Source organism: Hyla sarda, chromosome 8 (assembly GCF_029499605.1).
Source record: "Hyla sarda isolate aHylSar1 chromosome 8, aHylSar1.hap1, whole genome shotgun sequence".
NCBI classification, from domain to species: Eukaryota; Metazoa; Chordata; class Amphibia; order Anura; family Hylidae; genus Hyla; species Hyla sarda.
This window is the reverse complement of record NC_079196.1, coordinates 143,207,508-143,231,737: the sequence shown is the minus strand read 5'-3', so window position 1 is coordinate 143,231,737 and position 24,230 is coordinate 143,207,508. Positions and strand designations below refer to the sequence as shown.

Below are 24,230 nucleotides of genomic sequence, written 5' to 3'. Positions count from 1 at the left end.
CAATATTATTTTTTACTAGTGATTTAAACCTCTGCTAACTGTAATATGTTTAACAAATTACTTACCAACTGGCATCATATCTTGATAGTGACTTCTAGTTACTGTATTAAAAGTGCTAGAAGGCCTTGGTAAAACAGGAGGGCCTGAATGATGTGTATCCTCTCCAACCTGTGTGACAAGATGAATTAAAGATAATGGGGGGAATATACAAAGACTTGTGTAATTAGTGCATTTTTTAGCGCCTCAAAGAGTGTTATCTGCGCCTCATTTTCAGAAGCGTGTTTGGTCTTTTGAAAATTTGGGGCAAATAGCACATAATTTAATACCAGGTTTTACTTGGTATTAACTGAGACACTTTTGTGTAGACAGGTATCAGGTAAACACAGGACTTTATCAACTAGGGGTATAATTCAAACCTAGGGGTATAGTTCAAACTGGGAATATACTAAATTATTGGACAAAAGAAAAGAAAAACCATATAGACAGACAAACAGAAAGTTGTGAGAATATTAGTGTGTACACAAAATTAGAACATGCATATGTAAGAACTTATCAATTAAATATAAAAAAAATATAAAAAATAAATAAAAAGATGAATTAATGAAATGATACTATTGTATTTAGTATAGATATTTTCCTAAAAAACACAATGGTAGATATGATAAAAAGGATAGAAATAGGTGCCTTGTAGTGTGGTAGAATATATAGATAGGCCAAATTAGATAAATATATTGGGACTGTACATAACTAAAATAACTTGTGAGACTGTAGATTTCTAGAAGTTCCAGATTATACAGTCATGTGGGCTAGGCCGCAGGGTCCGTCCAAGCGTCTGGTATGCGACCAGGCTCAGGACGGGCCGTGCAGCCAATTCCACCATGACTGACTTCCTTATAAAAAAAAAAAAAACAGAACAGCTCCAGACTAAAAAACTATTTTTTCTCGCTTCTGCCCTAGACATCTGTAACAAATAATCTCCAGCTTCTCTTGACTGACTGGATTGCTGTGAAAATAAGACCAGACGGATCTGAATTATGGTGAGTGTGAAAATGTGCTGATAGGGGGTATTTTTTATAATGTAAATATGTTCTGCAATTCTGGTTTTTAACGGGCATTTTGTTCTTCCAATGTACTGTTTATGACATGTACATGTTATTACATAGATTACCCCTTTTCAATTGCATGTTAGTAATTATTTTATTTCCCACTGAAATGCATTGGATGTAGATATGATTTTTTCTGTCTTTTTGGGAACTTGGGAACTCGGCAACAAGAACAGAGGTCACATCGGTGGAACCTCTTGGTGGATAACCACGTATCTGATCTGCTTTCCTGTCTGTTACGAATAGCTGGGACAACTTGGATTCCTAAATTGGGTGAACACGATAGATGGTGTATTTGGCTTAAATATTTGTCTGCTGTAATAGATGCCAGTTTTTGTTGCATATTTGTTTTTGGGGTTTACATTTTACATCTACCATCAGTGGATCTGAGGTGGTTTTTTTAGATCTGAAAATCTACATTGAATCTGGTCTAATTTGCACCACCACCTACTTTAAGGAGGTGGATGCAAATAGCTATTTAGATTTTACCAGCTGCCATCTAAAATCCTGGAAAACTAATATTCCATACAGGCAAATGAGGCGTATATGACGCAACTGTTCCTCTGACTTACAATGTTCCTCCCAACTAAAGATTCTAGAGAATAGGTTCAGGGAAAAAAGATACCCTGAACCACTTATTAAAAATGCAAGTGACAGGATTTTGCACCTTGAACAAAATGATTGTTTACAGGTGAAATCCGTCACCAACGGAGATAGCCAAGAGAGATTGGATCTAGCCTTTTTGACTCGATTCAACACCTCACATGGCTACATTAAAAAGATCCTTTCTAAAAATTGGGACCTTATTAGACAGGACCCCATCATGGGGAAAATAGTTCCTAAAAACCCTAAATGCATTTTTAGAAGATCCAAGACACTAAAAAACCTCATTGCACCATCAGTACCCACTAAGCAAAAAAAGAAGCTTACCCCACGCAGGGAGGTAGGCACGTTTTTTGGAGGTGAGGCTATTACAGGGGCCTACAAGTGTGGACTTAAGAAATGTAAATGCTGTGACATTATTATGCACAGGAGAACTGAAATTCCTTTAGCTGATTCTAAACCTTATTACATCAAGGATTATCTTAATTGCGCTAGTGGTTATATCATATACCTATTGGAGTGTCCGTGTGACCTCAAATATATTGGTAGAACCACTACGAGTTTAAGACAGCGTATTAATGGCCATAGATTTAATATATGTCATGGCTTTAATCTCCATAGTGTATCTAGGCACTTTAATCTTCAGCATAATAGAGATCCAACACTATTAAGAATAACACCTCTTGAAAAGATTCCAAATAATAACTATAAACTATTATGTAATAAGGAGATGTTTTGGATCTTTAAATTGAACACCTTAATGCCCCGAGGGTTAAACGAATCTTTAGAACAAGTGTATTGATTTCTTTTCTTTTGTATATTAAGTATTTGACGCGTATTTTATAAATAATATATAAATACTATGAAATACATTTTAAAGTTACCTTTTTACATGAAAGAGTGCGGGTATGTGTGTATGTACATGCGCGTGCGATGGCATGTGTGTGTACATATGCACATAGATATATGTATGTATATATACATTTAATTTTTATTTTTCTTCTACAATGTTAAATCATGTATACACCTTTGATTGAGATGTGATATACTAGAATATGCCTTATGTGTTTTATGTGATATATATGTGCGTGCGTGTGTGTGTACGTACCAGTATGCATATTATCCATGTGTATATGTGTGTGTATGTATGAATATATATGTGTATACATTTAATTTGTGTGGGTGTGTGTAAGTATGTGTGTATATATGTATGTGAGCATGGGTGCGTATGTTGGTATATGTGTGTGTGTATTGAGTGTGTAATACATATATGCGTGCGCATGTGTGTGTATGCGTTCATGGACCTGTATGCATATATATTTTTTACATTTGTACCCTATTTATACAATATTACTATTATCATTGCATGTTTTTAATTGAATATGTTTTTCTTTATGTATTATATACCTCCTTTGTGTAAACATGTCCGTAGGATAGGCGGTTTTTGGTTCTTAAACATTTTATCCATAGTAATTCCAGTGCGTTCCACTCTGGAACGCATCGGATCCTCGATACACCAGGTGCGCAGGCGTTGAGCATTCTACCCTTCTCCGCTTGCGCATTTGAGATATGCGCTCCATTGTGGAACGCATCATTCCGGAAGGTCGGCGGGTGATCCTCGATCACGTGGCGATATTCGTCACGTGGTCGCGGGTCCCATTGACGCAACTTCCGGTTTTCCTCCCTTAGGAGGAAATCAGCATACTACTGGGTATCACGTGATCTATGATCACGTGACCCGGGTACAGGACTTGTGACCTGCAGAACCGGATCTGCAGGTCCTCAAATTACAAGTTTATAAGAAACAAAGAACCAATCAACACGCCTCTACCCCAGACATGGTATGTATATAAAGGGATTGTATTACCACGATTCTGTAAGCCCTCCGAAACGCGTCGCAATAAATCCTATCCTACTCATCCACGGGCTTCTCGGCCATTCTGTCATACTCTCCTGGAAGGGGATGATGTGAAAGGTAACTCCACCTACACATCTCCCCTAGTGAAGTAAGTTCATCTCAGTGATAATCTACTACAACATGGTTTGACTGTTATCATCTTTTGAACTGTCTCCGAGCGCTGGTTTTTCTATTTGTCTTTTTGTTTTTGCTTTTTGTGTTCTTCATTGAAGGGTAGTATTAGATGTATAGAGTTGCCATTTGTCTGTAATTGAGGCTTATTTTGGAAGAATTCAGTTCTATCAAGTTTTTGAATCTTTTCTTTGGCTGCTCTTTACGTCTAACTACCCTTCAATCAAGAACACAAAAAGCAAAAACAAATATGTAACAAAAACTGGCATCTATTTCAGAAAGACAAATAAATACATCATCTACAGAGGGGTTCCACCAATGTGGCCTCTGTTCTTGTTGCCGAGTTACCAAGTTCCCAAAAAAGAATGAAAAAATCATATCTACATCCAATGCATTTCAGTGGGAAATAAAATAATCACTAACATGCAATTCAAAAGGGGTAATCTATGTAATAACATGTACATGCCCTAAACAGTACATTGGAAGAACAAAACGCCCGTTAAAAACCAGAATTGCAGAACATATTTACAATATAAAAAACAGTAATGATAAACACCCCCTAATAGCACATTTTCACACTCACCATAATTCAGATCATTCTGGTCTTATTTTCACAGCAATCCAGTCAGTCAAGAGAAGCTGGACAGGTGGAAATTACTTGTTACAGATGTCTAGGGCAAAAGCGAGAAAAATATGAGTTTACTAGTCTGGAACCAAGAGGACTAAATGCAGAATTGGAGCTGTTTTTTTTTTTTTATAAGGAAGTCAGTCATGGTGGATTTGGCTGCACGGCCCGTCCTGAGCCTGGTCGCATACCAGATGCCTAGATGGACCTTGTGGCCAAGCCCAAGCCTGGAACTTCTAGCAATATACAGTCTCACGAGTTATTTTAATTATGTACAGTCCCGATATATTTATCTAATTTGGTCTATCTATTAGGGATCAACCGATTATCGGTTTGGCCGATATTATCAGCCGATATTCACGATTTTGGACGTTATCCGTATCGGAAATTACCTTGCCGATAATCCAATAATGCCCCGCCTCCCGCCGCACCGCACCCCCCACCCCACCACCGCGCCGCACCACACCGCCCCGGCCGCTGCCCCATTGCCTCCCCCATCCCCAGTTTTATAATTACCTGTTCCCGGGGTCCAAGCTACGACGTCACCGACATTGCGCACAGTGACAGCTCAGGAGGACGGCGCCGGAGACAGAAGTAAAGCGGGTCCCAGGAACAGGAAATTATAAAACCAGGAATGGGGCAGGCAATGGGGCAGCGGCGGCGGTCTCTGACCAGTGTGGTGGGCGTGGTGCGGTGTGGCGGTGATAGGACTCAGGACCCCAGGACAGGCAGGGGGAGATAAGCGGGTGGCGAAGGTGGTCTCTGGCACCGCAAAAGGCGCTGCAGTGAATTGATTTAAAGCGCCCACTTTAAATCAATGATCTGCAGTGGCGTTGCAGGGGGGGATAAATAGCCGATAACTTATACCGGAATATTGGTATAAGTTATCGGCTATCGGCCCTAACCTCCACAGAGTATCGGCCCTAAAAAAACGATATCGGTCGATCCCTACTATCTATATATTCTACTGCACTACAAGGCACCTATTTCTATCCTTTTTATCATCTCTACCATTGTGTTTTATATAGGAAAATATCTATACTATATACAATAGTATCATTTAATTTATTCATCTTTGTATTTATATATTCTTTTATTTGTATATTTAAATGATTAATTCTTACATACACATGTTCTAATTTTGTGTACCCACTAATATTCTTTCAACTTTCTGATTGTCTATATGATTTTTCTTTGTTTTTCTTTTCTTGTGTCCAAAAATTTTATATATTTCAGTTTGAACTATACCCCTAGGTTTGAATTATACCCCTAGATGATCCAGTCCTGTGTTTACCTGATGCCTGTCTAACGTATTGATGCAGGAGTTATAAAATGCCACAACTTTCCCGGGCATTTCACTTATACATTTACCACTACCAGCTATTGATAAAGGGGACCTGGCTCCCCGAAACACGTATAGCCAATATGCATACCTTTTGCTCATACCCAAATATTGGCAAAACCAGAGGATCTGCAATACTGTAAACCTACCGCAAGTACAGAAGTGGAGCACGCGCTCTCGGAATCTCACTCACTCTGCTGGCCAGCATCATCTGATCTGTCTGAGGAACCATGTCCAGAGGCGAACTTTTCAACAGCTTACATTGGTACTACCGGTAAGAGGCACTTGGTGCAACCCCCCCCCCCCACCCCACTGATTCATTATCCCTATGCCGTCAGGGTAGAGTGGGCAAATAACAGGGGGACTCCAGCGCTGCAGAGCACACCCGCCCGACATATACCAGGCACTCAGTATTAATCCCCATCCCACTCAGGACTTCCAAGGTACTAGCCCTGTGCTGTCAGGGTAGAGTGGGTAACTAACAGGGGAACTAGAGTGCTGCAGAGCGCACCCGTCCGGTCTAAACAACCCCACATATTAGCAACACACATTTTTAGATCTTTTAATCACATCCACCCCCACTAAACTAGTTTGCAGCACCTTTACCAAACCAACAGCACGCAATAGTTTTATCCTCTTTTCAAGTTGCCACTTACCAAGATGGTTACTTAATATGCCCATTAGCCAATACAGAAGGCTAAAAAGAAATTTCACTGACGAGACCAAATATCAGAAGCAGACGATCTCACCAGAAAATTTGCAGTTAAAAACTATCCCACTAAAACACTTAGAATGTCAAAGGAAAAAGTCGAAAAATTAAATAGGCAAGAATTTTTTGTAGAACAAACTCGACTATCCAACGCTGATAATAAAAAAAACACGTCTAATTTTCCCTTTTAATCAAGAGTATAAAAAACTTAAACAAATCTGCTCAAAAAAATGGCACCTCCTTCTACAAGACAAACGAATAGGCCCTCTTCTCCCCAGCACACCTCCCAACGTCTTTACAAGAGCGCCAAATTTGAGCATACAAGTGGCTCCCACCGTACGTAACACTAAAGAAAGGAAACCAGACACATGGTTGACCACCGGTGGTTTTCATAGATGCGGCACCTGTTCAGGTTGCAAAAACACCAAATTTTCCAAGAAAAAGTAACCTCTACTTCAAATAACTTTCAGTGGTCCATTAAACAATTCCTAACATGCAATTCCAAGGGTGTTATCTACATCATCACATGCAGCTGCCAAAAACAGTATATCGGCAGGACCAAACGTTCCCTTAAAACACGTATAGCTGAACATATATATAATATAAAAAAAAAAAAAGCAGCGACAAACACCCATTATCGGCCCATTTCCTCAAATACCACAATTCAGACCCATCAGAACTCACTTTTGCTGCTATTCAGACAGTAAAAAGAAATTGGAGGTGGCAATTTTATTATACAAATGTCAAAGGCCGAAGCACTAAAAATTAATGAGTTTGGCAGCCTCGAACACAAAGGTTTGAATGCAGAATTAGAACTATTCGGCTTTTTTTTTTATAAATACACCCTCCCTAAATTAACAATTTCCCAGGCATTATTTTTGCAGCTCACGTCATCTAAATTATATTCATTATTCACTCAAATAATATTTATAAAAATATGCATCATAAATAAATGTATCATTTATCCTTATTGTATCCGTACTTTTCTCTTCCCTTCCTTCTGCATGTCAGAATACTCCAAAATGTATCTTTCAGAGCACTACATCAGTTACTCTAATTCACGAACATAATGCATAGCAACCAAAAGTAAAGAACGTCAAAGACTGCAACCTTTTAACATCTATCAAATTAGAAACATAATATCACTCTCATTACACACAGTATCATATGTATCTATTTTTCTTCTTAAGTCTTTTACTTTTATTCCTCGATGCAATTCTGTTTTCTCTGCATTCTATTCTTTTTCCATGTTTTCCTTTGTCTCCCCACTTTTTTTTCTCCTTCTGAACGTGTCTAAAAACTTTATTGAAGCTAACTGTAAACCCTGACACTTCCCTTCCAAAACCCGCATCCAGCCTTTGTATTACACAAGGATGACACCCACAAAATGGGTTATAAAAGCCTGAAATTTTGAGCCATGACCCATACAGTCTTCCTGAACCTCCACCATTGAAAAAGGGGACGCAGCTCCCCGAAACGCATCTGGTGTTAAGACAACCCTGCACATCATCTGAGACAATGGTTATCGCATTACCGTTCCTCACCTACTCTCTCACCTGCTCCCCGTGCCGTCGGGGTAGAGAGGATACCTCCAGCACTGCCATACGCTGCTACGATCGCTAGGCTTCACAGCGCTGCCACACGCTGCTTCCCAGCCATCATCTCTGACACTCAGCACCAGATCCTATCACCCCCTCCTACATTTCTCCCGTGCCGCCGGGACAGAGGGACGTGCATCCGGATCGCAAGCACAGCCGCACACATCAGACCATGCACACTGTAGCCGGTAAGAGAGACAAAGTGGCTGAACTGTATAGCGATTGCCCTCTTGCATTCAGTCCCCATGCCGCCGGGGTAGAGGGGGCATCGACTGTATGTCTGCACCTAAAAACGTTTATAGTGGTCCCCAATCTGGGAGGCTCCAGCGCTACTGAAAATTGCCCTATTGGATTATTAACTTTTTTGCCACGCACTTTCATCTGGATTAATCCTGGCTCCTATAATATGACTTTACAGTATAACTAAACAGATACTGTTTGCACTGTCTCATTGCCCCACTTTCATTGTCTCATTGTCCAATTGTTGAAGTGCAATATCACTGTTCATATTTTATATTTTTAGTATTTTATACCATTGTAAACATTTTATCTAGTGACCAGTCTGTGACAAGGGCCCTGCCACAGACCTCACATCATTTTCTAAATAAATGTAATTATTTTATGCTATTTTAGACACGTTTTCTCTTTCTCTTCTTTGTAAATTTTGACCATATATCTTTTTTTTTTTTTAAACTGTTTTTATTGCAATGTAAGTGCTCAACACGATAAATACATACGAAAAGTATCAAAAGCTGGCGGTGAGAAATACAGGTATCATCCGACACCGTGCCGGAAAAAGGATGATCATTCATCAGCATGACACGAGCAGTTACATCAGCAATGAATCAACTAAAACACAGAAAACATTAAAACCAACCACCGTTTGGTGGGAACTCAAGAACTATGGAAAGGGAAACAAAGACAAACACAAAGACGAGACACTACAAACGCAAAAACATCACACAAATCCGTCCAGGTCAGGGAGGAAGGGGGAAGAGGAAGAGGGAGATGAGAAGGAGAGAGAGAAAAGAGAAAAAAAAAAAAAAAAGGGTGGGGGGGAAAGAGAAAGTAAGGGGGAAAGGAGAAAGAGAAACAAAGAAGGGGGGAAATATCAGCCTAGGTCAGACGAGAAAAGAGAAATCAAGTAGCCGGGGAAGAAGACTGTGATAGAATGAGGTCTCTTGCTGCCAAGAACCTGGATACCGTGTATTGAGCATGGGGGGAGGCACACCAGGACGCCCATATTTTATAGAACTTGGCAGGGTTCTTACGATGTTTGTAAACCAGATACTCATAGTTCACTGAGGTGTTCACGAGGGCCTTCCAACCAGCAACCGTGGGAGTCCTAGAGTCCATCCAACGCAATGCTATGGCCTTGCGTGCAAGGAAGAGGACCTCCCTGAGGAAGATGATCTCAGTTGGCGACCACAGTTCCTCATCAAAAAGACCCAAAAGGCAGTGCCTCGGGAGCATCGGCACCGGTCGTCGAGTTAAGGAAGTAAGAAACTGTATCACCTCGGACCAGAATGATGCTATATAATGGCAGGACCACATCATGTGCATAAAGTCAGAGTCAGGATGTCCACAACGGTGGCAAGATGAGTCTGGGCGCCTACCCATTTTAGTCAAGCGTATCGGGGTGAGGTACGACTGGTGGAACATGTACAGCTGAATCAGTCTGTTGTTGATAGAAGGTGAGACGTACAGATGTGAGGAGAGGGCATCATCCCACTCCTCATCAGTCATGTCAGCTACACAGCTCCTCCAGCGCGCCTCGACCGACAGCGGCTCCCCCCCCATCTTAGCATTCAAAAGGGCAGTATATAGAGCCGATATAAGTCCCCGGGGCCCCTGAGTGGTGAACACCCCAATAACCGGGAAGTGAGAGAATGGAGCACTAGACCCAGGGAATTGTACTTGGAAGGCGTGTCTGAGCTGGAGGTATCGGTAAAATGATCGTCTGGGGACAGATTTAACGTCAATAAAGTACTGGAAGTCCCTAAAGGCACTACCATCATAGACATCACCAACGGAGATCACACCATAGGACCTCCAAAAGTGCGGATCCAGTTGGTCAGAGAAGTGCGGCAACGTAGGATCATGCCACAGTTGTCTATCCAGCAGGTTGTCCGTAAAGGCAAATAAACGTTTAGCATAGGTCCAGAGTTTCAGGGCCAGTCTATGCAAAGGAAGCCAAGGGCCCCCCAGACCAACCCTACCCTCCAAGACGGGCCACAGGTGAGAGAGGTGTAGACTGTGGGCAAGGTGATGCTCACTATTGGGGAGGGGCTGCAAGGAAACCCAGTGTCTAAGATACCTGAGCTGGCCAGCCATGTAGTATAGCTGTAGATCGGGTAGTGACATACCTCCCTGAGTTCTAGGTCGTTGCAATGTGGTCAGTTTCAGCTTGGATCTATTAGAGCCCCAAATAAACGGGGGAAAGAGAGAATGCAGCTGCCTAAAAAAGGAGACTGGTACTATGGCTGACGCATGCTCTAACAGATAAAGACACTTGGGGAGGACCACCATTTTGATGAGATTAATGCGGCCCGCAACAGAAAGGGGCAGGGCAGCCCAGGTCCGGAATTTGGCACGGACATAGGATAGAAGAGGTAGAATGTTCGTGTGGTGATCCTCCCCAAACCGCCTGTTGATAATGATGCCTAAATATTTGAACTGATCTACAACCCGTAGGCCATGTAAACAATTCCCTACCGGAGAATCTCTGATGGGCATATACACCGACTTGCTCCAATTGATCCTAAGACCCGAGTAAACCCCAAAGTTGTCAATAAGGCCAATCCCCAAAGCCAGAGTGCACGCAGGATCAGACATGAATAAGATCATGTCGTCAGCATACAGGCCTACCCTATCCTCCCTCGAGCCAATGCTTATACCAGCGTATCCGGATGCTGACGGATCCGGAGGGCCAAAGGTTCAATAGCAATAGCAAATAATAGGGGAGAGATAGGGCACCCCTGTCGCGTGCCCCTGCCCAGGGAAAAATAAGGAGAAAGAGCACCGTTGATGGACATACGCGCCCTTGGGGATCTATATAAAAGGGAAATCCATTTTATAAAGTTAGGTCCGAATCCAAATCTCCGAAGAGTTTCCAGCAGGAAGGACCACTCAACGGAGTCAAAAGCCTTAGCCGTGTCTAAAGAGGCCAGCGCCCAATCCCTCCCCCCAGTAGCACCTATTTGGGTGAGTGTCTGGACCCTCCTGATGTTATCAGATGTGGACCTCCCAGGCATAAAGCCTGATTGATCTGCATGAATGCTTTCCAAAATAACTCGATTCAGCCGGAGGGAGAGTATTTTAGCGAGCAACTTATAATCTAAATTGAGGAGGGAAATGGGCCTATACGAAGAACATTCCAGAGGGTCCTTATCCGGCTTCAAAATGACCACTATAGTAGCATCATAAAAGGACTCAGGCAGCACGTCAGAGGCAAACGCACAGTTATACATGGCCAGCAACACCGGAGCCAGCTGCTCCTTGTATTGCTGGTAAACTTCCACTGGAATGCCATCGGGGCCCGGCGACTTACCTCTCGCCAGGGCACCCAAGGCATCCTCCAGTTCTTCTATAGTCAGCTCCGACTCCAGAGAGGAGGCACTGACAGCGGACAGTCGAGGGAATGTGATGTCATCCAGGTAGTCAGACAGTTCCCGTGAGGAGTATGTGGCCTGAGAGGTGTATAAATCAGAGTAGAAGGAGACAAATCTGTCAGATATCTGGGAAGTAGTGGTCAATACAGTCCCATCCACCGAACGGACCTGTAGTACCGTCGGAGACTGGGCGTTCTGGTGTATAAGGTGGGCTAGTAATCTACTGGACTGATTTCCCATCTCAAAGGCCTTCTGTTGGGTAAAAAAAAGCTTACGAGCCGCTTTCTCCTGCAAACAATGTAGATACTGTCGCCCCGCATGCAGCCATACAGTTTTATTGTCATCGGTCGGGTCAGTGATGTAAGTCCTCTCCAGGTCAGCACAACGGTCCCCCAGCTCAGACTCCTCCCTCATCGCCTCCCTTTTAATATAAGATATGGCCGATTGTAAACACCCCCGTAGGAATGCTTTAGCGGTTTCCCATACTAAAATGAGGTCGTCAACCCCATTATGATCTACAAAGAACATGGATAGTTGTACAGGTATACCATCATGAGGGCCAAATAAGGACAGCCAATAAGGATTTAATTTCCAGCTTCGGATATTAGAAGGGCCAGGGGTCTGTAGGGTCAGTAGGAGAGGGGAGTGATCGGAGACCCCCCTAGTAACATACGCCACAGCCTGGACCATAGGGAGTACAAGTGGGTTACCCAACATCATATCTATGCGCGAAAGGGAATTGCCGCTAGCGGCCTGACAAGAATATACGCGGGCATGGGGATGCAAATGTCGAAAAGTGTCCCTCCAACCTAGTTCCTGAACCAGGGCGCTTAGCGGAGTCGGGGAAGAGGAAGGAACAATGCCAACCCCTCTCCTATCCAAAGCCGGGTCCAACACATTATTGAAGTCACCCATGCAGAGAACTCTAGCCCCTGGAAAAGAGGCAGCGAAAACTGCAGCTTGGTGGAGAACCTCCAGGGCACCAGGAGGAGGGACATAAATACCCAAGAGGACATAGGGGGAATTGTCAATAAGTGAAAAAATGAAAACAAACCTGCCCTCAGAGTCAACCCGAGTGTGCCTCGCCTCCCATCTCAGGGATTTGTGTATCATAAAAGAGACTCCCCTGGAATGTGAGGTGTGGCAAGAGTGTAGCGTCCATTGCACCCAGGGCCTAGACAACCACCGAGTGTTAGGGGCAATTAAGTGCGTCTCCTGCAAACAAACCACAGTTGGTTGGTACTTACGTATAGTGGCATACACCAGAGATCGCTTACGAGGACAGCCAAGACCCCTCACATTCCACGAAAGATACCTAACATTCGCCATGTAGAGAGAGTGAAGCTGAAATGAAAGGGATGGTGAGAGAAGAGGAACAGGGGTAAAACGAGTACACGACGTGAAAGTAGAAGAGGGGGCAAGTAGGGGGGCGACAGAAGGGAGTGGAGGAGCAGGGAAACCACAGAGAAGGAACGCAGGGAAGAGGGAAAAAGGGCAGGCAGCCCGACCGGGACGTACACAAAACGAAACAGACACAAAACACTAGACAAAGACAAAACAAGAGGGTCATAAACAGATGCAACATGCAAAAGGCCAATGGCCTAAGGCCCAGAGAAGATGTATAATACGGGGGGAACCGTGTAAATCAAGGTCGCAGGGAAACGAGACCTCACAATCTGCCACCAGGGACAAACAGCAGCACCATCAATTAACTAGGGTACATAAACAAGGGGAAATACGGGTGGGCCATAATCCGGGCAATATGCCGCACAGTGTAGCGAGTATGAGCAGGTCAGAGTAACATGCAGTCCCGAGGTAGCAACCGGGCTTCAAGTCCCGTCAGCAGAGTGGTAGCGGGTCATCAGAACTGCTGCAGTCACGGGTGTATGGCAGCATTCACCAGTGTATTACCAGGTCCCCTGCGGGGAAGTCCAGCATAGGGGAAAGGGATAAACGGTACAGAGAGGATGCAGGGTCCGTTGGGCACAGGGCAGCATGAGGAAGGGGTCTGCATGGGTCCGGCATGAGAGGGAGCATACAGTTACTGAGGGGCAGTCCACGGGGGGGGAGGGGGGGGGTAAGACAGCAAGGTCGGGTGGGGTATCCAGATGGGGTATGCAGGTACGGAGAGTAAAAGTCCACGGGTGAAGGTGGCAGTTGGGTGCTTCCCAGAGTGTATATGCTCAAGGGGGAGTAGGCCATGAGGGGACCGGGAGATGGGTACAGGGGTACACCAGGGGGCCCAAAAGCAAGTCACTGTAGACAGCAGTACTCACAGTTCACCGGCAGTCCGGGAGCTCCAGACAGTGCAATAAACAGCAGGGCCCAGCCGGGCCCAGATGGCGTTCAGGACCTCAGCGCCTCACATTGCGCCTCCTTGAGGCCCACTCGTCAGCCTCCTGCGGGGTAATGAAGAAGATGGCCCTCTCACCGTCCACGACCCTCAGTCGGGCTGGGTACACCATAGAATAGGGTATCGCCATGTCCCTCAGCTTCCGCTTCACTGCTTGGAAGGTGGCACGCTTCTTCTGCAGGTCCTGGGAGAAGTCAGGGAATATCGACACCGGAGACCCATTGAAGGTGAGCTCTGGCAGGCGACGGAGCAGTCGTAAGGCGATGTCCCGGTCGTTGCAGTTCAGCATTCTGGCTAGAAGCGGCCTCGGCGGGGCCCCTGGCGGGAGGGGGCGAGTCGGGACCCGGTGTGCCCTCTCCACCGCGAAGGTGGTAGTGAACGGGGCATCAGGCAACAGCTCACGCAGCCATTTTTCAACAAAGGAGCCGGGGTCCTGTCCCTCAGAGTGCTCCGGCAGGCCAACAATTCGGAGGTTGTTCCTCCGCAGCCGGTTCTCCAGATCGTCTGCCTTCTCTTTCCATTGCGACGCAGTGCGCTCAAGGTCTGAAATCGCTGCAGGTAAGGGCGCCACCGAGTCCTCGACTGAGGAGATACGAGCTTCAGCCTGTCTCACCCTGTCTCGGAGATTGTGCAGGTCCTGCCTGATTAGGCCAATATCAATCTTCACCTCCTCCAGCATACTCGTCAGGGAAGTTTTGCACATGGTAATGGCAGCCAGAAGTTGCGCAGACACCTCGCTTAGGGTCATCTCCCCCGGGGCAGCGGCCAGTGTAGAGGGAGTCTCCGGGCGGGAGTCAGCGACCGGCTCAGCAGGAGCGGAGGAAGAAGGCCCGGCGCCATCTTGGTCTTGGCCGCGCGCGAAACCCTGCAACTTCGCGGCTGCCGCCACACCGCTCTTATTAGCTGGCATGATGGACCCCACCGATCCACTGCGGTTACGAAGTCTCTGAGGCAAAGTTCTGAGGTCCAGGATGAAAACAGGATGCTAAACAACACGGTTCAGAGCGGAGCTAGTTCAGCATGCGTCCGTTCGGCTCAGCGTCCAGGCCACGCCCCCCGACCATATATCTTTTACTCTTACCTAGCCTAGCAGGAATGCCTCCCTTTTTATACTATCAGCCTCACTCAGTGTTTATAATACTGCACGGCGCCGTCTGAGCCATTCTCATAAGAGACAGTTTGCTATTTGAACTATTATATCACGCTACAGTATTGCGGAAAGACACTAATCCATTACCTATAGCGCTGCTAATGAGTCATCAGTTTTAACATTCCGTCCCGTCCTCATATCCCGACCCGTAATATGTGTACCATGTATTGAAATCCCTCCAGCCGTACAGAAGTTATGTGGGAACATACATTTCCAAATTGATTTGCATGGGACTTTAAACAAAAACCCCGACCCTCACAAATGGGGGTAGTTAAGGGTTAAATTAACTATCCTATATTTTAAGTGGACAAATAAGTAACCTGTGACCAAGTATTATTGAAATATGTCCACTTAAAATATAGAATAGTTTATTTAACCCTTAACTACCCCTATTTTTGAGGGTCAGGGTTTTTGTTTAAAGTGCCATGCAAATCAATGGGAAATGTATGTTCCCACATAACTTCCGTATGGCTAGAAATATTTCAATACCTGGTACACATATTACAAGTCGGGATATGAGGACTGGATGGGAGGTCGGAATATGAGGTCAGGATAGGATGTCGCGATAGCAGGTCGAAATAGGAAGTCGAGATAGGAGGACGGGATGATCGGGATAGGAGGTCGAGATAGGAGGTCGAGATAGGAGGACGAGATAGGAGGATGGGATATGAGGTCTAGATAGGAGGACAGGATAGGAGGTAGAGATAGGAGGACGGGATAGGAGGTCGGGATAGAAGGACGGGATAGAAGGACGGGATAGAAGGTCGAGATAGGAGGACGGTATAGGAGGTCGGGATAGTAGGACGGGATAGGAGGTCGGGATAGGAGGACGGGAAATGAGGATGGGAAATGAGGTTGGGATAGGAGGTTGGGATGGGAGGTCGGGATGATACGAGGTTGAGAAAAGAGGATGGGATAGGAGGACAGGATAGGAGGTCGGGATAGGAGGTCGGCATAGGAGGTTGGGTTAGGAGGACGGGATATGAGGACAGGATATGAGGTCGAGATAGGAGGACGGGATAGGAGGTCGGGATAGGAGGACAGGATAGGAGGATGGAATATGAGGACTTTTGGCAGTATATAAGCAGCGCGAGAAGGCGGGTTCCCCTGTGCGCAGACTCGGTTAAAGTCCTCAAAGGATGTAAATCTTCAATTCCATGAAACAGCAGATGTAATGTTTCGGGTTGTTTGGATGCCCGTAGACAGAGCGGCCTCATTACTATAGGATCGTAAAAAGGAAATCTATGTTACCCCAAATTTAACGTGAGCGAAGCCGCGGACAAAAGCTAGTTCATATATATTAGTGTTTATTTATAATTGTTTATTATGTACAACCAATAACTCTGAATATTTTTATAATACCTGTGCATTATTTTATATTGCAAAACTGCCTCCTTAGCGTTAACATCGTAATCTCATATCATCAAAAAGAATGTAATATTTCTGAGGGATAAATGGCTCAGATGTCAATTGTTTTGATTATATTTATCTGTAATTCACCAGATCATAATTTTGAAACATTTGTAACTTTCATAATTTTTAATTGTTCATAATTTTTTTATTACCATATTTGAGTTATTATACGCTGTTAAAATTAATGACAGAATGGACAAGAGAACAGGTAAAGGGACAGAAAAAAATACCTTCCCAAAACCCAAATAAATGAATAATGGAGAATGACATCCTGTCTTTTGTTCAGACCACTCGGGTACCTGGTATCTAATATCAGGAGCAGTCCAACAACTTTTACCTATGATTCTATACCCTCCCCTCCCCTCGCCGGAGGTGCAATTAATGTACAATGAATGTACTGCTTCACTGTTACTAGTAGCAAAAGATACAAACTAGGTGGAATTCACCATGAATCGTGACTAAAGGAACCGGGGCACATGAGCCATGTAGGTTTAGAAGGGCCTGTCGTAGAGAAAAGAGTAGGGAAATTCGCAGCGATGCTCTTCCTATAGGTAGTGGTAATGACCCGGTTAGTAGCACAACCCCCATTAGATCAAAAAAGGAATCCCGAGATGGAAAAGGAGAGAGAGTAAATATTAAATTACACCGGTTGTCATTTAAGTAATGGATAAACACCTGTACCGTCCCCCCATTGTACCCCAAACTTAACAGGAGGTCATCGATGTAGCAACCGTACCAGATGATGTGTGCACTAAATGGGTTGCATTGTGAAAAGGAAGTATTTGTTTTAACAATGCAACCCATTTTAGTGCACAAATCATCTGGTACAGTTAATATATCAATGCCCTCTTGTTTTCTTTGGGGCATTGATAATATAAAATATAAAAAAAAATATATGAAAAATATATTTAATATAAAAATAAATAAATATAAATTTGGTGATAAATTTATTTTAAGTATTTTCAAGATATTTATACAATCAGGAACCCTTACATCCAACTTTTATAATTCACAAGCTGACATTGTCTACATTTTTAGTGTGAAAACTAGGGATTGTGAATTATAAATTTTCTGTTATAAAATACAAAGTACACATGACTAACCTCCCCAGCACTATGGCTGCGCTGCCGTGTTAAATGCTGCCGATGAAGCAATGCACTAGTTGGTCTGCTGCTTTGTAATGGAAGACGAGGGTCGATAAAAGTAGTGCTCCTAGAGTTATGATCGACAAAGAAAGGCTGGAAAAAAAGTAAAAAAAAAATAACATAAGCTACTGATACAAAGATAACAGGAATGTAACTAGTGAAATGTTCACATTTAAATTGGAGGATACTTTCAGAGTCTCCATTGTAAATTCCATAAATTTTTACTGAAAGAAGTCAATGGGGTCTGGGGGCATCCATAATAAAATCCATAAATAGAGCCAGTACTAAGTCTTAAAGGAGTACTCTCCCCCTAGACATCTTAAGATGTCTGATCGCAGGGGTCCCGTCGCTGGGAACCCCCGCAATCTCTCCTGCAGCACCCCATTTTATCTGCTGCATGGAGCGAACCTCGCTCCATGCCTGACGATACAGGGGCCGGAGTATCATGATGTCATGGGCCCACCCCCTCATGACGTCACACCCCCCTCTCTCAATACAAGGGAGTAGGCGTGATGGCCACCATGCCGCCTCCCCTCCCATAGACTTGCATTAAGAGGGCGGGCCATGACGTTACAAGGGGGTGAGGCTGTGACGTAACGGTACTCCTGCCCCTGTATCACCCCTCATCAGGCACAGAGCGAAATTTGCTCTGTGCAGCAGATCACACGGGGTGCTGAGGAGAGATCGCGAAGGTTCCCCCGCGATCAGACATCTTATCCCCTATCCTTTGGATATCTACCTCACATTTAATTCCAGTGAGGGATTGTCCTTGTTAGGACGAAATGGCTTGGGTTGGGGATGGACAATTTTTATAGAACTGGCTAGGGACAAAAACTAACACAACCCCCCCCCCCCACCACCACCACCACACACACACACACCAGTATCTACAGTCACCATGACCTACCATTTTTTGTCTCTTGCCAGATGGGCCTTTTATATACTATACAATGAAGATCAAGTTTTAAATGGGACTTTTTCACTTTTGATTTCTACCGCACACTTCAGCAAGAATTCCAAAATTCTTATGGCAATTTTCTGTCTACAGTTAGTCAAATGCTTGCTATAGTCATGACAATTGTTTAGCCAAGGAGAGGAAAAGTCACTGTTAGAAAATGTAGCACTTAACTCCCAAGGATACAAAAGACTGAACAAATAGGAATCGTACATACCAGATTTCCCTATAACATAAATTGAAATGCAGTCAGGCTGACACACATTAGACTGCTGACCATTCAAATCATGCTGAAATCAGTGGTATATAAAATGTGGTATATAAAATGTGTAAAGCCAGATTGAAGAGGTTGTCTGGGGATAGATTTTTTTTTTTTTTTTTAAGATTTGGCTGGAGGGGCATTAAAGGGGTACTCCCCCCCCAGACATCTTAATCCAAAGGATAGGGGATAAGATGTCTGATCGCGGGGTTCCTACCACTGCGATCTCCCTTCTGCACCCGACGTTCGTTTAGAGTGTCGAGTGCAACGCCGGAGGCTTGTGATGTCACACCACCTCCAATAGATTTGCATGTAGGGGGCGTGCATGTGATGTCATGAGTGGGGCGTGACCGTGATGTCACTATCCTCCGCTCCACATCGACGGTTATCTGTCAAGGAGCGAAGTTCGCTCAATGCACCGGATGTCTGGGGTGTCACAGCCGAGGGTGTCAGACATCATATCCCCTATCCTTTGGATAGGGGATACGATGTCTATGGGCAGAGTACCCCTTTTAACCCCTTAAGGACCCAGCCATTTTACACCTCAGGACCCGGGCATTTTTTGCAATTCTGACCACTGTCACTTTAAACATTAATAACTCTGGAATGCTTTTAGTTATCAATCTGATTCCGAGATTGTTTTTTCGTGACATATTCTACTTTAACATAGTGGTAAAATTTTGTGGTAACTTGCATCCTTCCTTGGTGAAAAATCCCAAAATTTTATGAAAAATTTGAAAATTTTGCATTTTTTTTTACTTTGAAGCTCTCTGCTTGTAAGGAAAATGGATATTCCAAATAATTTTTTTTTTATTCACATATACAATATGTCTATTTTATGTTTGCATCATAAAATTTACGTGTTTTTACTTTTGGAAGACACCAGAGGGCTTCAAAGTTCAGCAGCAATTTTCCAATTTTTCACAAAATTTCCAAACTCACAATTTTTCATGGACCAGTTCAGGTTTGAAGTGGATTTGAAGGGTCTTCATATTAGAAATACCCCACAAATGACCCCATTATAAAAACTGCACCCCCCAACGTATTCAAAATGACATTCAGTCCGCGTTTTAACCCTTTAGGTGTTTCACAGGAATAACAGCAAAGTGAAGGAGAAAATTCACAATCTCCATTTTTTACACTCGCATGTTCTTGTAGACCCAATTTTTGAATTTTTACAAGGGGAAAAAGGAGAAAATGTATACTTATATTTGTAGCCCAATTTCTCTCGAGTAAGCACATACCTCATATGTCTATGTATATTGTTCGGCGGGCGCAGTAGAGGGCTCAGAAGCGAAGGAGCGACAAGGGGATTTTGGAGAGTACGTTTTTTTATAAATGGTTTTTGGGGGGCATGTTGCATTTAGGAAGCCCCTATGGTGCCAGAACAGCAAAAATCCCCCACATGGCATACCATTTTGGAAACTAGACCCCTTGAGGTACGTAACAAGGAATAAAGTGAGCCTTAATACCCCACAGGGGTTTCAAGACTTTTGCATATGTAAAAAAATTAAAATAATATTTCACTAAAATGTGTGTTTCCCCCCAAATTTCACATTTTTGCAAGGGTTAATAGCAGAAAATACCCCCCAAAATTTGTAACCACATCTCTTCTGAGTATGGAGGTACCCCATAAGTTGACCTGAGGTGTACTATGGGTGAACTACAATGCTCAGAAGAGAAGGAGTCATATTTGGCTTTTTGAGAGCAAATTTTGCTCGGGGGCATGTCGCATTTAGGAAGCCCCTATGGTGCCAGAACAGCAAAAATCCCCCACATGGCATACCATTTTGGAAACTAGACCACTTGTGGAACGTAACAAGAAATAAAGTGAGCCTTAATACCCCACAGGGGTTTCACGACTTTTGCATACGTAAAAAAAAAAAAAAATCACTAAAAGGTGTGTTTCCCCCCCCAAATTTCACATTTTTGCAAGGGTTAATAGCAGAAAATACCCCCCAAAATTTGTAACCACATCTCTTCTGAGTATGGAGGTACCCCATAAGTTGACCTGAAGTGCACTACGTGCGAACTACAATGCTCAGAAGAGAAGGAGTCATATTTGGCTTTTTGAGAGCAAATTTTGCTCGGGGGGCATGTCGCATTTAGGAAGCCCATATGGTGCCAGGACAGCAAAATAACCCCCACATGGCATACCATTTGGGAAACTAGACCCCTTGAGGAATGTAACAAGGCATAAAATGAGCATTTACCCCCCACTGGTGTCTGTCATATCTTTGGAACAGTGGGCTGTACAACATTTTTAATTTGCACAGCCCACTCTTCCAAAGATCTGTCAGACACCTGTGGGGTGTAAATTCTCACTGCACCCCTCATTACATTCCGTGAGGGGTGTAGTTTCCGAAATGGGGTCACATGTGGGGTTTTGTTTTTTTTGCGTTTGTCAAAACCGCTGTAACAATCAGCCAGCCCTGTGCAAATCACCTCAAATGTACATGGCGCACTCTCCCTTCTGGGCCTTGTTGTGCGCCCCCAGAACACTTTACGCCTACATATGGGGTATCTCCGTAGTCGGGAGAAATTGCGTTACAAATTTCGTGGGGCTTTTTTCCCCTTTACCTCTTGTCAAAATGAAAATTATAGGGCAACACCAGCATGTTAGTGTAAAAAGTACATTTTTTTGCACTAACATGCTGGTGTAGACCCCAACTTCACCTTTTCATAAGGGGTGAAAGGAGAAAAAGACCCCCAAGATTTGTAAGGCAATTTCTCCCGAGTACGGCGATACCCCATATGTGGCCCTAAACTGTTGCCTTGAAATACGACAGGGCTCCGAAGTGAGAGCGCCATGCGCATTTGAGGCCTGAATTAGGAATTTGCATAGGGGTGGACATAGGGGTATTCTACGCCAGTGATTCCCAAACAGGGTGCCTCCAGCTGTTGCAAAACTCCCAGCATGCCTAGACAGTCAACGGCTGTCTGGCAATACTGGGAGTTGTTGTTTTGCAACAGCTGGAGGCTCCATTTTGGAAACCGTGGCGTACCAGGCGTTTTTCATTTTTATTGGGGAGGGGGGCTGTGTAGGGGTAGTGTATATGTAGTGTTTTTTACTTTTTATTTTATTTTGTGGTAGTGTAGTGTAGTGTAGTGTTTTTAGGGTACAGTCACACGGGCGGGGGTTACAGCGAGTTTGAGCTGCCGCGCAAAATTTGCTGCATCGCAAACTTGCAGCCCGATACTCACTGTAAGCCCCTGCCCATGTGAATGTACCCTGTACATTCACAGGGGGGGGGACCTCCAGCTGTTGCAAAACTACTACTCCCAGCATGCCTGAGAATGTTTGGGAGTTGTGGTTTTGCAACAGCTGGAGGCACACGGGTTGGGAAACACTGAGTTAGGAAACAATGTTTCCCAACCAGTGTGCCTCCAGCTGTTGCAAAACCACAACCCCCAAACATTCTCAGGCATGCTGGGAGTAGTAGTTCGGCAACATCTTTAGAGCCAGATGTTGCCGAACTACAACTCCCAGCATGCTGGGAGTTGTAGTTTTGTAACATCTGGAGGACTACAGTTTGCAGACCACTAATACAGTGGTTCCCAATCTGTGCCCTTCCAGATGTTGCAAAACTACAACTCCCAGTATGCCAAAACTGTCCAGGCATGCTGGAAGTTGTAGTTCTGCAACATCTGAAGGGCCAGATGTTACAGAACTACAATTCCCAGCATGCCTGGACAGTAAGGGCATGCTGAGGATGTGTAGTTTTGCAACATCTGGAAGGGCACAGTGGTCTCCAAACTGTGGACCTCCAGATGTTGCAAAACTGCAACTCCCAGCATGCCCAGACGCCAAGGGCTGTCTGGGCATGCTGGGAGTTGTAGTTTACAGGGTCCTATTACAGCAATGCATGTCGCTTTACGGCGACGTGCATTGCTGTAAAGGGCCCGATCGCGGCTGAAGATCTACTCACCTGTCGCCGCCGCCATCTTCCTCGCCGGGATCCGGGTCTTCAGGGACGAGGTAAGTACCGGGGCCTGTCCCCAGCACTCCCCCGTCCCCCGCCGCGTCCTCCGGTCTTCCTCCCGTCCTCTCCGGACTTTCAGGGGCCGGGCAGGACGGGAGGAAGTAACCGCCCCCCCTCCTGCGATTGGTCGGTTAACTAACCGACAGATCGCAGGGTATAGGAGGAGGTGGCAGGCTTGCCACCTCGCTCCTATACGTTAGCATGGTCCTGGCTGTCTGTGACAGCCGGGATCATGCGAAATTACCGGGTGGTCGGGTCCCAGAGACCCGATCAGCCCGGTATCGCCGCAGATCGCAAGGGCGATTTCCCTTGCGATTTGCGGCGATCGCCGACATGGGGGGCCTACATGGCCCCCCTCGGCGTTTGCCCTGGATGCCTGCTGAAGGATTTCAGCAGGCATCAGCGTCCGATCTCTGCCCGGCGAGCGGCAGAGACCGGAAAACGCCATGACGTATGCATACGTCATGGGTCCTTAAGACCCAGGGTGTGATGACGTATGCATACGTCATGGGTCCTGAAGAGGTTAAACCTATAAAAAGAACTCACATTTACCTACCGCAATAGCTATCTGATCCCTGCTTGTCACCACTACTTCCTGGTTTCTATGTATCCTGTGTGGGGATGATCCTTCAAAAGGAACCAGTGGTGACATACAGGGACCAAGAGCCATTGAAATGGCAGTTACAGAGATCAGGGTATAAGAGTTTAACTTATTTTATGTTAAACATGCAAAACATTTTAAAAAAAATCTGTTCAAGGACAACCTCATAAATAAAAAGTATTGCAAAATGTATTTTATTGTGCTACAAGCTTGCACAGTCTTTATTAAAAATAATAGTAAAGGTGTTTAGAGTTTGGTTCCTTCAAAGGGCAGCTAAGAACTTTTGAGACAGAATTATTCCATCAGGACATTTCTGTAAGGAGGGTTTCACGTCTGGCTTTAGCTAAAAAAAAAAAAAAAAAAAAACGGATGGAAAACTGCTACAACAGGCAGTGTGTGAAACTCCCCTTACCACTGACTCATTTAAATCTCCTTGATCTTCTATAAGATTATTATTAGCTGTTTCCTTTGGTGACAATACCCCCTGATTGTGTTGATACCTTGCTTTGATGATCATACTTCATTTCCCAGCCTCTTGGTAACTCCAGTTGCTTATTGGCAAATAAATTTAAAAATCCCACAAGATCCCGATTATGTTGATAGCGTTCAAAATGGTGAGTGTCTCTCCGAACTTTGGTGATCATATGCTTTAAACATGTGTTGTTTGTAAACATGCGATAGGCACTCTAGAAATACAGAAGAAATATATGAGAGAGTACTTATACAACATTAGACTAAGTCAACAGTATGC

General features: G+C 44.5%; 1 protein-coding gene across 4 annotated transcripts in view; it reads right to left on the bottom strand.

Annotated features, from left to right (window-relative positions):
• HECW2 (HECT, C2 and WW domain containing E3 ubiquitin protein ligase 2) overlaps window positions 1–24,230 on the bottom strand; it is a 660,271-nt gene that overhangs the window by 164,649 nt on the left and 471,392 nt on the right. For all 4 annotated transcript variants that reach the window (XM_056536055.1, XM_056536058.1, XM_056536057.1 and 1 more), the window contains 3 exons: window positions 23,980–24,165; window positions 17,640–17,774; window positions 66–168 (listed from right to left, as the gene is read on the bottom strand). In XM_056536055.1, coding sequence (XP_056392030.1) covers window positions 66–168; window positions 17,640–17,774; window positions 23,980–24,165 — 424 coding nt within the window. The remainder of the gene's footprint in view (window positions 1–65; window positions 169–17,639; window positions 17,775–23,979; window positions 24,166–24,230) is intronic.